The sequence below is a fragment of the Lithobates pipiens genome, unplaced genomic scaffold, assembly GCF_037356315.1.
Source record: "Lithobates pipiens isolate NorthernLeopardFrog02 unplaced genomic scaffold, aLitPip1_a1.2 Scaffold_16, whole genome shotgun sequence".
NCBI lineage: Eukaryota > Metazoa > Chordata > Amphibia > Anura > Ranidae > Lithobates > Lithobates pipiens.
Genome location: NW_027507748.1, coordinates 8,543,230 through 8,558,333, shown reverse-complemented (window position 1 = coordinate 8,558,333; position 15,104 = coordinate 8,543,230). Strand labels below are relative to the sequence as shown.

General features: G+C 45.6%; 1 protein-coding gene across 1 annotated transcript in view; it reads right to left on the bottom strand.

Moving 5' to 3' along the window:
* Positions 1-15,104, bottom strand: part of LOC143981581 (V-set domain containing T-cell activation inhibitor 1-like) — a 129,940-nt gene that overhangs the window by 44,499 nt on the left and 70,337 nt on the right. Inside the window, exon 4 of the mRNA XM_077479549.1 lies at positions 10,527-10,859. Coding sequence (XP_077335675.1) covers positions 10,527-10,859 — 333 coding nt within the window. The remainder of the gene's footprint in view (positions 1-10,526; positions 10,860-15,104) is intronic.

Below are 15,104 nucleotides of genomic sequence, written 5' to 3'. Positions count from 1 at the left end.
GGAAGAGGAACTATGAATTCTGCTGTCTACCAAGAGATCCTGAAGGAGAATGTCCGACCATCTGTTCGTGTACTCAAGCTGAAACCAACTTGGGTTCTGCAGCAGGACAATGATCCTAAACACACCAGCAAGTCCACCACCGAATGGCTGAAGAAAAACAAAATGAAGACTTTGGAGTGGCCTAGCCAAAGTCCTGACCTGAATCCTATTGAGATGTTGTGGTATGACCTTAAAAAGGCCGTTCATGCTCGAAAACCCTCTAATGTAACTGAATTAGGACAATTCTGCAAAGATGAGTGGGCCAAAATTCCTCCAGGACGCTGTAAAAGCCGCATTGCACGTTATCGCAAACGCTTGGTTGCAGTTGTTGCTGCTAAGGGTGGCCCAACCAGTTATTAGGTTTAGGGGGCAATCACTTTTTCACATAGGGCCATGATGGTTTGGATTTTTTTTCACCTTTAATAATAAACACCTTCATTTACAAATTGCATTTTGTGTTTACTTGTGTTGTCCTTGACTATTGTTTAAATTGGTTTGATGTTCCGAAACACTTAAGTGTGACAAACATGCAAAGGAACAGGAAATGAGGAAGGGGGCAAACACTTTTTAACACCACTGTATATATATATATATATATATATATATATATATATATATTTATGGTGTGGAGCCCTCTGACCGATATGGTTAAGGATGACAAACAAGGTTAACATAAACTCGCTTACTTGAAATGGACCTGAAAGTGTGCCCTGGTCTGACGTACGGTATACCAAAATAAGGGGGCATACCTTAGATAGAAAGTGGGTGATAAATGAAATGAATATGAATGGAGTGAAATGAGTACTCTCATGAGGAGTATGATGCTGAGAAATGCCCTGAAAAAGGGGATGGGTGGGTGGGTATCGCGCACCGGAACCGACGAGGAGGACAGGCGAACGGGCTGGTTATATATTCCACCGGGCTCCTCCCATAATTTCAGGCCACCATACTGGCCTTTCTATTTATGGTGTGGAGCCCTCTGACCGATATGGTTAAGGATGACAAACAAGGTTAACATAAACTCGCTTACTTGAAATGGACCTGAAAGTGTGCCCTGGTCTGACGTACGGTATACCAAAATAAGGGGGCAAAATCATTCAGGTAGGGGTTGTATTTTATTGATCCAAGTTTGTTACTGGGTGCGCTCGACAAAGGCCTGGGTCATCTCCGCTTGCGGATTGGGTATGTAGCGGGCGAAACAGGTGGACCTCCATCTGCCCAACTTCTTGATAATGTGAGTAGGACAGAGGTGAAGGACATCCGGGAGTATCCTGACACGTTCCACCGGGCAGCGTTCAGAGGTTTAGTGAGAAATGGCAGAAGAGGACTAACTCCTGGTTGATCAGCCAAAAGGGGCCGTCAGGCGCGTGAAAATGGCGACCGGGTACCGATGGTTGTTGGACTTATAGCGGTGTATGTTCGAACCCGAGCCAAGCTGCTGCGTCTTGGAGACTGCTAAGTGTAAGGCGAAATGGTCTTCGTATCGGACCAGGTGGTGCTGGTACAGCATGCGTGCCGTGAGGCTACAACAAGTAAACTTGCTTGGCCGTAAGAAGCCGTAGAAGGCCAGGTGTATGGCTGCTTGTAAATGACACCAATGTGGAGACCGAAAAGGTGAAGTAGCCAGGAAATCTGACGTATTTCTAAACGTCTCCTGAGATAGGCGGTCGTTTTGGTGCCGGTCATCGGCTGGCGCTTCCTGGATACCGCGCATAACAGCCCGAACGGCGTGGTAAAAATAGGAAGGGTACGGTAGGGTCCTGGAGGGACGTAAGATGTTGTACACCGGTCATGTATAGCCGGATCGTATTAAAGGACGACGCCAACTGCGAGTGGCAGTAGGAAATGAAGGCTGTGACTTGCTTGACACGGGACGTCTCTGTACTGTGACACGTGACGGAGTTGGTTAAAGGCCTTCCAGGCTGATTGATAGGCCTTGAGGGTATTGCGGGAAAGGGAGTGATCAAACGAGTTGGGTAGCCGCTAGGAGGTGAGGGGCTAATCCAGAGTCAGTTGAGACCAGTCCGGGATAGCTGCTGATGTTGGTCCGGCTCCGGGTACCTGAATGAAAACGCGACAAGGTTAAAGCGGGAGAGGGCGTCCGCTGCCTGATTGAACTTACCGGGGATAAAGGAAGAATGGATGTTGAACTGAAACAACAACAAGAGCTGGACCAGTCGACGTAGGAAGTACATAACCAACAGAGAGGGCGCCTTGGCGCAGCCAGGAATTGCCAGTAACTGGGGAGGCCAGGGAGCTGCGAGCCAGAGGTGGCCAAAAAATCAGCGGCAAGCCCGTGGAGGCCGCTGCGTCAGTCATCACCTGGGGAGAAAGGGAAGACGCGAAGGGAATGAACAGAGAGACGTCACTCCCAGACGATAGGAATTCCTCCCGCATAGCAAGGACTGCTATTGCCGCGGGGACCCGGCTGAGGATTTGCTCTGGATCCTGTGAGAGAGACAGTAAGACCAATCGGCGTGACACAGAGGCGCGACCCCTGAAGGATGACGTGCATAGGGACGCTCGACATGCCGTGAAGGGACTGTAGGTGTCTTTTGGATGACTAAACTGGGGAATATGCGAGGGTATTATATGTCCGTAAAGATGGCAGTTGTAATGGGCGAGCATTGGCCGAAGATTATGGGCTGATGCCTCTGGACGCATCGTAGTGGGGATCTTGCTGTATGGGCTGTAACAACAGATGGTTCTCCGAGCATTGTAAGAATAAGAAATGTTGAACGCTGGCTAGAAATAGCCTGGGCGTGCTACAGGAAGAAGCCAGTCGCGTATGACAACATGATGCTGGTGCGGACGGAGGTTGAACTCAACTGTCCCAAGGAAGAGACAGACAGACAGGCGACAGTGAGTGGCTTGTAAGAAAGGCCACAGGAGACGAGTGGCCAATTAAGTGCTGCTGAAAATGAGGTGTAGCCAGTTAGCGTACCACTGAGAACGTGCTTGCAACAAACGATTGCAAGAAGTTATGCTAAGTCGCGAGCCTTGGCATGACTAAAGGTTGTGTTTGCACGTGTGCTTGCGACAATTGCCCGGGAGTTTGTCGGAGGAGATGTGTACGTGGTGACTGTGAGCAATTCGCGTTACCGCATGTGCACTGCGAAGACTGCGGGAGTTATGCTTGCATGTATGTTAGGACGCGTGCTTGCGACGGTTGCAAGATGTTACTCAGAATGCGTGCTTGCCATGATTGCAAGATGTTATGCTAGGACGCGTGCTTGCGACGGTTGCAAGATGTTACCCAGGATGCGTGCTTGCCATGATTTGCAAGATGTTATGCTAGGACGCGTGCCTGCAGCGATTGCAAGGATTTACAGTAGGCTTCGTGGGTAGCCAGGCCGGAAAAGACAGAAGTCCATCCGGTCCAACCACAATAGAAATAATAAGGTATCACACCACCCGACACCCCAATTCTACGCCCGCAGCTGATCCAGAGGAAGGCAAAAAACCCCAACAGAGCATGGCCAATTTGCTACAGTAGGGGAAAAAATTCCTTCCTGACCCCTCGAGAGGCAATCGGATTTTCCCTGGATCAACTATGCCTATAAGTAAAAGTACCCTGTAATACAACGAACATTTAGGAAGGTATCCAGGCTTCCCCCAAAGCAACCTATTGAGCAGGCAGAAGTGCCTGCCAGCAATGATTGCCATAAGTTGTGCCCGGACATCAGCTTGCAATGATTGCAAGAGGTCTATGCTTGAATGCGTGCTTGCCATGATTGCAAGAGGTCTACGCTCGAATGCGTGCTTGCAACGATCGCTAGAGGTGTATGCTCGAATGCGTGCTTGCAACGATCGCTAGAGGTGTATGCTCGAATGCGTGCTTGCAACGATTGCAAGAGGTTTATGCTCGAATGCGTGCTTGCAACGATTGCAAGAGGTTTATGCTCGAATGCGTGCTTGCAACGATAGCAAGAGGTTTGTGCTCGAATGCGTGCTTGCAACGACCGCAAGAGGTTTATGCTCGAATGCGTGCTTGCAACGACTGCAAGAGCTCTATGCACGAACGCGTGCTTGTAATGAGTGCAAGAGGTCTATGCTCGAATGCGTGCTTGTAACGAGTGCAAGAGGTCTAGGCTCGAATGCGTGCTTGCGACGACTGCAAGAGGTCTCTGCTCGTATGCGTGCTGGTACAATGATTGCGATTAGTCTATCTCTGGATGCGTGCTTGCAACGATTGCAAGAAGTCTACGCTTGGATGTGTATTTACGACGATTGTACGAAGTCTACGCTTGAATGTGGAGAAAAACAACGCAACACGCCTAAACGAAGCTGTGTTTTCCTTTTTGAGGCAACTTTATAATGAAATGAGGCCGAGGAGCAAGGCCCCCCTGGTAGGCATCCAAACCTTAAAAATCAACTGGACCCAAACCGGGGAGCGGCATGTGATAGTGAGATGAGAGAAGCTGCCATGACAGAGATCCGGATCGCCATGCCACAACTTTGCGACTGAGCACGAAACGGATTCTGGAGCATGTACTGAAATGAGGCCGTTCCTGGGGCACGCCGAGACGAATTTGGTACACCGAAGTGACTATTCGTACCGGAACGTGATAGGTGAAATGAAATGAAAACCCATGACAAAGACAAGAATCAGAGGACGAGGCCCTTGAACCAAACGGATGAATCCTGTCCTTGGAGCATGTACTGAAATGAGGCCATTCCTGGGGCACGCCGGGATGAATTTGGTACACAGATGTGACTATTCGTACCGGAACGTGATAGGTGAAATGAAATGAAACCCATGACAAAGACAAGAATCGGAGGACGAGCCCTTGAACCAAACAGATGAGTCCTGTCCTTGGAGCATGTACTGAAATGAGGCGTAACAGCTGGGCGCACCGGAACGAATCGGTGCATAAATAAATGCGACAGGATTCGAATCGGAGCGTAATAAGTGACCGAAATGATATGCCATGACAGAGATAAGATTCAACGACTGGACTGATGGTTACAACAAAGAATCCGACTCTGGAGCATGTACTGAAATGAGGCGTAGCAGCTGGGCACACCAGAACAAATCGGTGCATAAAAGAATGCGACAGGATTCGAATTGGAGCGTAATAAGTGACAGAAATGATATCCCATGACAGAGACAAGATTCAACGACTGGACTGTAGGTTACAAAGAATCCGTCTCTGGAGCATGTACCGAAATGAGGCGTAGCAGCTGGGCACACCAGAACGAATCGGTGCATAAAAGAATGCGACAGGATTCGAATTGGAGTGTAATAAGTGACAGAAATGATATCCCATGACAGAGACAGGATTCAACGACTGGACTGTAGGTTACAAAGAATCCGTCTCTGGAGCATGTACCGAAATGAGGCGTAGCAGCTGGGCACACCAAGACGAATCGGTGCATAAAAGAATGCGACAGGATTCGAATTGGAGCGTCATAAGTGACAGAAATGATATGCCATGACAAAGACAAGAATCAGGGATCGTGCGTGAACCTGCGAGTGATTCGGTCTCTGGAGCATGTACAGAAATGAGGCCAAACCCTGGGGGCACTTCAAAGCGAATCGGTGCACCAGAGGTGCAACAGGATTCGCGCCGGAGCGCGACTAGTGACAGAAATGATGCGAAATGGAAGAAATGACTGGGACTGAAATGACTTGGAATGAAATGAAATGAAATACATAACATAACTGCATGAATGAAGAGATATTCGATTTGAAGCAAAGCAAGCGAAACGTGCGGACTGCTTGCCTTATCGTAACAAGCAGTCGGCTGTGAGTCGAACGATTCGACCGATACTAATAGAAATGCTCGGGCAGTCGAACGGTTTCGAATGCCGTACCTGCGAATGAATCGCCTGACGTGGCGTAATCGAACGTGTCGAAAAAGTGATAACGACTACATCGAAAGTAGAAAACAGCGACATGCGTACGAGGGCCACAGAAAACATTCGATTTGAAAGCAGCGAGCGGCTCGTGAGTACAGGGAATGTTGGCGGTACATCGAATACATGGATTGAAAAAGGGGGTGCCGAAGCCCTACCTGCGACAGCCAGCCCGACGTGCAGCGACAAATTCGATGGGTACGGCGACACTCCGACGGCGAAAGCGACGGACGCTGCTGAACGAGGAGACGAGCTGTCAAGACGGGGACGAAAAATGCGGGAACTGACGAACGGGCTCACTGCGTCTGGTCTGAACAGCCGGCGCTTGATACCCGACGTATTGGGTATCGCGCACCGGAACCGACGAGGAGGACAGGCGAACGGGCTGGTTATATATTCCACCGGGCTCCTCCCATAATTTCAGGCCACCATACTGGCCTTTCTATATATATATATACATACACACACACACACACACACACACACACACACACACACACATACATATACCTCTGTTGGGCTGGATGGAGACCTTTGCTGAACTGCAACTTGCAACACTTGCCTCAGATGGACTCAGGTCTTTGACTGTCTTTTCATTATACATTTAGGTTCTTCATTTTAAAATACTCCAGGGTGGAATCAGTTGTGTGTTTAGAATCCTTATTAATTATTCAGAGTCCCCCTGAAACTTGATTTACTGCCCCAGTCTCAGGTCTCTTGCAGACTGAAACAGGCTGCCTCTAGAATTTTGCCTCTAGAATTTGCCATCTATTGGCTTCATCCCTCTTGCCCTCCATAGATGGTTTCTCTCATCTCAGCTGTGGACCACCACATCTACTTCAGAGTTACAAATAATCTCTTGGTTGCATAATCAGATTAATATCCTACTTGTCGAGTTATGTGTTTTGTGTAGCCAGCCTTCATTATGCACAGTTGTGCTGTTCTCTTTGTGGGTTTTTGATAGTGGATTCAGTGGAGGATCTACACTGATTAGTCCTTCTGTATCCTGGGTATTTGCAATGCTGCTTTTTTTTTTATCCAAGTCTAAAACTCTGGGGCCTGTCATTGGATTCATGTGATGTTCACTTGTTCCTCTTGAAAAAGTAACACGACGAAACCTGTCAAGGAAGTGAGGTCAGACACACAGGCAGGAACCAGAAGTCGGGGTCCGCCATCTTGGTTTATACTGTTACACTCGGTTTTGTTTTCTGGATTATTGTAAACGCATCTTTTATTAAATTAAATAGTGGTTTTAATCATACTACTCTATAAGCTGTGTTTTCCCATACTATCTTCTTCAGTATTCTGAGAGGCCTTTGGAACGGTTGGAGCAAGCTTGGAACACAAGACGTGAGTAGGCGGTGGCTGTATCCCTATATACTGAGCTTCTTTGGACCCTATGAAAACTATGGGTCCCATATTCTGGTGAGAACCCATCTGCATGAGGTTCCAGCATGGCGGTGGCGGATTTACACAGGCACATATAGGACTATTTTGGGGGTGCTATATTTATAAGTAATGTATGCATTTTGTTTGTCTTACACTGGTATATTACACATATTAATGATATTTTACACTGTGGATGTGGTATTTTTGGGTTTTGCATGAATTGTTGTGAGTGCCAGAAGGACATATCTAGGGATTATCGGCAAGGAGGGGACATCTGGAAGCGAGAAAGATATTTGTATTGAGCCTGATTTCACTCATTGACACATAAGGGTCAGAATAATCGAATAAATTAATCTGTCACCTATTGTTCTATAGCCATAAAAGGCAGACAATTACCTGTAATCTCACTGAATGAGTGTCTGTTTCTATCTATATGCTGCACAGGTCTGAGAGCTGTCTGACTTCCCCAGACAATGTTTTGAGTTACCCTGAGCGAGTTCCCAGTTACCCCAATAGTGCTCTGATTTACTATGAGAGCATTCCAAGTTACTTTGAGAGTGTTCTGAGTTACCCTGAAAAAGTTCCAAGTTACTCTGAGCCCTTGTACACACGGGTCGGACATTCCGACAACAAAATCCGTCAGATTTTGTCTGAAACTTGTGTTGCTTACACACGGTCGGATAAAGTTGTCGGAAAATCCGATCGTACGTAACGTGATGACGTTATTTCGTTAGGATGGGACTACTTTCAGGCTAGTAGCCAATAGCTTTGGTCTAGGAATTTGATCTGAGCATGTGTGGCACTTTGTCCGATCGGAATTCTCTACAAAACGATCGGAACAAAGTCTGATCGGATCATGTTGTCGGAAAATGTTATAGCCCAGCTCTAAAACTTTGTCGGTCGGATTATCCGACAACACGGTCCGATCGGTCATTTTCCGTCGGAATGTCCGACCGTGTACAAGGGCTGAGAGTGTTCCAAATTACCCCAAGAGTGTTTTGTGTTATCACGAGAGTGCTCAGTTACCTCAAGAGTGTTCTGAATTATCCCGATAGTGTTTGATGTTCCCTCAAGAGTGTTCTGCGTTACCCCAAGAGAATTCCAAGTTACTTGAGAGTGTTCCAAATTACCCCAAGAGCGTTCTCAGTTACCCCAAGAGCGTTCTCAGTTACCCCAAGAGCGTTCCGAGTTACCCCAAGAGCGTTCCGAGTTACCCCAAGAGCGTTCTCAGTTAGCTCAAGAGTGTTCTGAATTATCCGTATAGTGTTCGACGTTCCCTCAAGAGTGTTCTGCATTACCCCAAGAGAATTCCAAGTTACTCTGACAGTGTTCTGAGTTACCCTAAGAAAATTTCAAGTTACTCTGAGAGTGTTCCAAGTTACCTCAAGAGAAATCTGAGTTCCAAGTTATGCTGAAAGTGTTCCAAGTTACCCCAAGCGTGTTCTGAGTTATCACGAGAGTGTTCTGAATTAGCCCAAGAGAATTTCAAGTTACTCTGAGAGTGTTCCGAGTTACTCCAAGAAAATTCCAAGTTACTCTGAGTGTTCTGAGTTACCGCAAGAGAATTTAAAGTTACTCTGAGAGTGTTCCAAGTTACCCCAAGAGAATTCCAAGTTCCATGTTACTCTGACGGTGTTCTGAATTACCCAAGAGAGATTTGAGTTCCAAGTTGTTCTGAAAGTGTTCCACGTTACCATGAGAGTGTTCTGAGTTCCACGTTACGATGAGAATGCTATCATTTACGCCAAGAGAATTTCGTGTTCCAAATTACCCCGAAAGTGTTCTGAGTTATTCCATGAGAAATCAGTATTCCAAGTTTTTCCGGAAGTGTTCCGAGTTAAACCAAGAAAATCCAGAGTTTAAAGTTACCCCAAGGGTGTTCTGAATTACCCTGAGAAAATTCAAAGTTACTCAAATGCCGCGTACAAATGATCGGAATTCCAGCCAGAAAAAGACAGATGAGAGCTTTTCATCGGAAAATGCGACCGTGTGTACGCTCCATCGGAATTTAGCTGTCCGAATTTCCACCAGCCAAAAATTGATAGCATGTTCTCAATTTTCCAGACGGAAAAACTTTCTATCGGTAATTCCGATTGTGTGTATGCAATTCTGACACGCCAAAAATCACGCATTGCTCAGATTCAACTACGAGACAGAAGCTATTGGCTACTGGCTATTGAACTTCCTTTTTCTAGTCCCATCGTACGTGTTGTACGTCATCGCGTTATAAACGATCGGAATTTGATGTGACCGTGTGTAGGCAAGACAGCTTGAGTGGAATTCTGTCAGAATTCCGTTGGGGAAAACCATCAGAGCTTTTTCCGACGAGAATTCCGATCGTGTGTACGCGGCATAAGAGTGTTCCGAATTATCTCAAGAGTGTTCTGAGTTATAGTAAAGTATTCTGAGTTACCTGAGATTGTTCCTAGCTCCTTGTGACCCCAAGTTCCGAGATACCTTGTCTTCTTTGTGACTCCAGAGTGACCCTTGTGTACTCCACGTGTTTCCAGCATTCCAATCTTCTTGCATCTTCTGAATCTTCCAAGTGCCACTTCATATGTCTTCAGTGAACCCCAGATTTTGGTGACCTCAAGAACCTCTGTGTGTTCCAGAATGTCTTCCTGATTTAAGTGAGCCCTTGCATTTCTTCTACCACAGGAGTTCCAACTTCCTTGCATCCGTGAGGCCTGTACACTCCCAGAGAGCTCCCTGCATCCCAGCACTGTGTATTTTGTATTCTCTCTGTGACCTTCTAGCTCTCCTGCACCTATGTGCCTTTGACCGTCTACTGAGCTTTCTGTGTTCCCAGCAGCCCACCACCGCAAGTGACTGATTCCTGCCTTCCTGTGATCCTAGCTTCCCACTTCTCCCAGATACCCTTGCCCTCCTTGCACCTTTCCGTGTGTTTAGCATCCCAGTTTTCTAACCACTGCTATCTTCAAGATCCCTACTTCCTTTGTGATATATGTGCATTCCTGTATCTGGTCAGCTGTAGCATGCATGGGTGCATTTGAGGGCCACAACCTGGGAGCTGTCCAACAGCAAAGCCCATCACATCAGGGTGCTCTGGTGAATACCTAGCGCTCATTAGACTCTGTGCCTTAACTATCACTATCATACATGAAGGCTGCATGGTAGGTCCACAATCCCAAGCCATACCTGACAGTATAGAGTTGGTAAACTGGGAAACCAGAAAAGCTGTGTATATTAGGCCATGGACTGTGTGGGGAAGAACTTACTGTCTATGGTCAGGTCCACCTTCTTGTCCCCATGGCCTTTTTTATTGGCTGCTCTGCAGTAATAAGTTCCTTCGTCATTGAAGGTGACCTCTCGCAGTGTCAGGTCCACCTTTCCCTGAGAGAAATCTCCAGACAATTCTGTGCGTTCCGTGTAGCTTAAATCTTGATCTTTGAGATTATCCTGGCCTTCTGTAAACTTGTGTGCAATCAATCGTCTTCCATCCTGATCAGTCTTCTCCCAGACCACTGACAGACCTTCCCGTCCACGTATAAAGGGAAATGTGCACCGGAGGGTGACCGTGCCATAGAGACAAGCAACCACTTCAGTCTTATCTGTGGGGGAGAGCAGAAATATTCCCTAAAAATCTAAAATCTTTTGTACAATCAGCCTCATTATGAATTTCTTTCACATGATCTCTGTTTGTTACATCGTGTAATGTAGATTATTTTTTAATTTATGATACTAAGAAATGTGTATATATATATAAATATATATACTAAAAAAAAAAAAAAATAATATATATATATATATATATATATTTTTTTTTTTTATATATGTGAGTATTTATATATATGTGAGTATTTATATATATATATATATATATATATATATATATATATATATATATATATATATATATATATATAAAAATACTCACATATATATATATAAAAAAATTATATATATATATATATATATATATATATATATATATATATATATATATATATATATATATATATATATATATATATATATATATATATATATATATATATATATAAAAATACACACATATATAAAAAATATATATATATATATATATACATATATAAAATAATACATAAAAATACACACATATATATAAATATATATATTTTTTTTTTATATGTGTGTATTTTTATATATATATTTTTTTTAATATAAAAATACACACACATATATATATATATATAAAAAATATATATATATATATATTTATATATATAAAAATAATTATTTTCAATTTTGTATCAAACCTTAGTAGCCAAACTACACATCAAGCATGTGTAATACACACCCAGACAAAACATGGAAGGATTTGCATTCTGCCTGGCCAATCCTTGAAATCAGTGGAGGTTCAGGATATTGTCCTGTGGCCAGAAGGATATGGTTTGGTGACCAAGAAAAATATTGACCATTGGCCAGGAAGGATAAACAGTATGTCTTTTGGCCAGGAAGCATAGATTATGGTGGCCAGGCGGGATACCGTGTGGAGGCAAGGAAGGACAAAGTCTGGTGGCCAGGAGAAATATTGCCTTATGATCAGGAAGGATATTGTCCTGAAAGAAAATTATCCAGTGGCCAGGAAGGATGTTATGCAGAGGCCCTTGAAGGATATTGTGTTGTGGCCACCAGGAAGATTATTCAGTGGTCAGGAAATAAATTGCTTTGTGACCAAGAGGGATATTACCTGGTGCCCAAGAAGGATACTATTCTGTGTCCAGTAAGAATAAAGTGGGGGGCCAGGAAGGACATTGTATGCGGGCCAGAAAGGGTGTATGGTCACCAGGAAGAACTTTGTCTGGTGGCCAAAAAGGGTGTATAGTGGTCAGGAAGGATGTTGTCTGGTAGCCAAAAAGGGTGTATGGTGGTCAAAAAGGGTGTATGGTCACCAGGAAGAACTTTGTCTGGTGGCCAAAAAGGGGATGTATGGTCATCAGGAAGGATGTTGTCTGGTGGTAAAAAAGGGTGTATGGTCACCAGGAAGGACGTTGTCTGGTGGCCAAAAAGGGTGTATAGTGGTCAGGAAGGATGTTGTCTGGTAGCCAAAAAGGGTGTATGGTGGTCAAAAAGGGTGTATGGTCACCAGGAAGAACGTTGTCTGGTGGCCAAAAAGGGGATGTATGGTCATCAGGAAGGATGTTGTCTGGTGGTAAAAAAGTGTGTATGGTCACCAGGAAGGACGTTGTCTGGTGTCCAAAAAGGGTATATGGTCACCAGGAAGGACGTTGTCTGGTGGCCACCAGGAAGGATATTGTGACCAGGAAGGTTATTGATCTGTGGCCAAGAAGAATATTGCCTGGTGGTCAGAAAGGACATTGTCTGGTGGCCAGAAAGGGTGTACGGTGGCCAAGAAGGACGCTGTCTGATGACCAGGTAAGGTTATTGTTTGGTGGCCAGAAAGGACATTGGGGGTTATTTTACTAAAGGCAAATCCACTTTGCACTGCAAGTGCACTTTGAAGCGCGGTCACTGTAAATCTGGGGGGTAGATCTGAAATGAGGGGAAGCTCTGCTGATTTTATCATCCAATCATGTGCAAGCTAAAATGCTGTTTTTTTTTGTTCCTTGCGTGTCCCCTTTAGATCTACAGCGACTTTACTTCCAAGTGCACTTCTAGTGCAAAGTGGATTTGCCTTTAGTAAATAACCCCCGGTTGCCTGGTGGCCAGAAAGAATAATCCATGGCCAGGAAGGATATTGTCCTGTTGCCAGGAATTTCCCCCAATATGTGTAATTTTTCAGAAGTGTCATTGCCGTGACATCACTTCCTCCTCCATAATGTAGGATAGGAGTGGCCTCCATTGTAGGTTGGAATCGCAGAAGTGGAAACTAACAGAAAAATCTTTGTGATTCCCAGGAGATAAAAGAAGTCAGCCAGTGACTCACTTTACCGTCATCTACCTACAGAAAATTCCACTTAGGGCAGACTGACATTCTCACAAATAGTGTCATTAGGTTTATTATCATTTTAGAAAAAGTCCCTCATCAACATACATTAGGGAAATGCATCATAATGTCTCCAGTGCAGAGATAAAGACAACAATAAAACAGAAAAGAAGACTAAATTTGCTCAGATCCTAGTCAAGCTATAGGTAACAATGTACATTCAAGTGTAACAATGCTATAGGTAACAATGGTTGTACACAGGAAAACCTCTTCTGGGGTCCCTTACCAACACTCCTGGCTCCTCCTCTTTAGTGAGTGCCCCCTATACAAAGCAGTTTTCTATGTGGGCACTCGTGTGGGCTCACTCTCGAGCCACCCTGTCTGCGTCTATTGACGAACACAGAGCAGCTCGGCCCCGACTCACGAATTCTTAGACAAGGTGGCTCCATTGGTTTTCTTTTTTTCCCCAGGGGTTTTTCACCTTTATTTTGACCTGGTGACCTGTCCTAGGGTGACAACGCCCACTCACCTTACTGTATTAGGACAAGAGATACAAGACAAGTCTACAGAACACCCCCCTGCTCTTCTCAAAATAGAGGAAGGAGTTTTGTAGAGATCCGAGGAAGCACTATAGCTAACAGGAGTGCAGCAACTTGAAGAGAGCACAGGAATTGATCAGCATACTGGATTTCTGGCAGGACCAACGGGTATTTATTGGCCTTATTGAGCAGATATAGTAAAATGTTTTTGATGGTTTCTTTTACTGACCAAAAGAGAGCAAATAAGAGAAGACCATTGCTAGGATTTGCATCCTCTTTATTAAAGCGGTAGTAAACCGGCATATTAAAAAAAAAAATAAGGAAAAAAAAAACCCTGCAAAGCAAAGGTATAATGAGCTAGTATGCAGCGCATACTAGCTCATTATCAAATACTTACCTCAGAACGAAGCCCCCTTATCGGTGCCCGGTCCACGCAGAGGATGCTGACATCTCGCCCTCGACTTGTCTTCTGGGTTCGCAGCTCCGGTGTCCTATCATATATGGTCCCCCATCGGATAGTGTCCGCTGTGTACTGCGCATGCGCAGTACACAGCACACACAGGTTCCGAAAATAGCCGAGGATGAATGGCGCCTGCGCCGTCAGTCCAGGTTCTATCCCCACCATCCAAGTGGACATAGAGTAGAAATATAAAAGAGCCAAGCGCAGCGAGGCCGAGCCCGAAGCGTGGTGAGCAAAGCTCGCCCACGAGGGGCCCTCTAATTTTCACAACCCTATGTCCGCTTGGATGGTGGGGCTACCACCTCCACTCATGGCGCAGGCGCCGTTCATTTTTTTACGAAGCTTCTTCTGCCCCGTACTGCGCATGCGCAGTACGGGGCGGACACTATATGATGGCAGGACACTATCTGCCAGAACACCGGCACTGCGAGTGGCCGGAGCCGCGATGACATCACTCCTGCGCACACGCGCAGGAGTTTTCTTCCCGGCAAGGTCTGGCAACGCTGCCGGTGTTCTGGCAGATAGTGTCCTGCTATCATATAGTGTCCACCTTGTACTGCGAATGCGCAGTACGGGGCAGAAGAAGCTTCGGAAAATTTCCAAAGATGAACAGCGCCTGCGCCGTGAGTGGAGGTGGTAGCCCCACCATCCAAGCGGACATAGGGTTGTGAAAATTAGAGGGCCCCTTGCGGACGAGCTTCGCTCGCCACGCTTCGGGCTCGGCCTCGCTGTGCTCGGCTCTTTTATATTCCTACTCTATGTCCACTTGGATGGTGGGGATAGAACCTGGACTCACGGCGCATGTGCCGTTCATCCGTGGCTATTTTTGGAATCTGTGTGTGCTCTGTACTGCGCATGCGCAGTACACAGCGGACACTATCCGATGGGGGACCATATATGATAGGACACCGGACCTTCATCTGGGGCA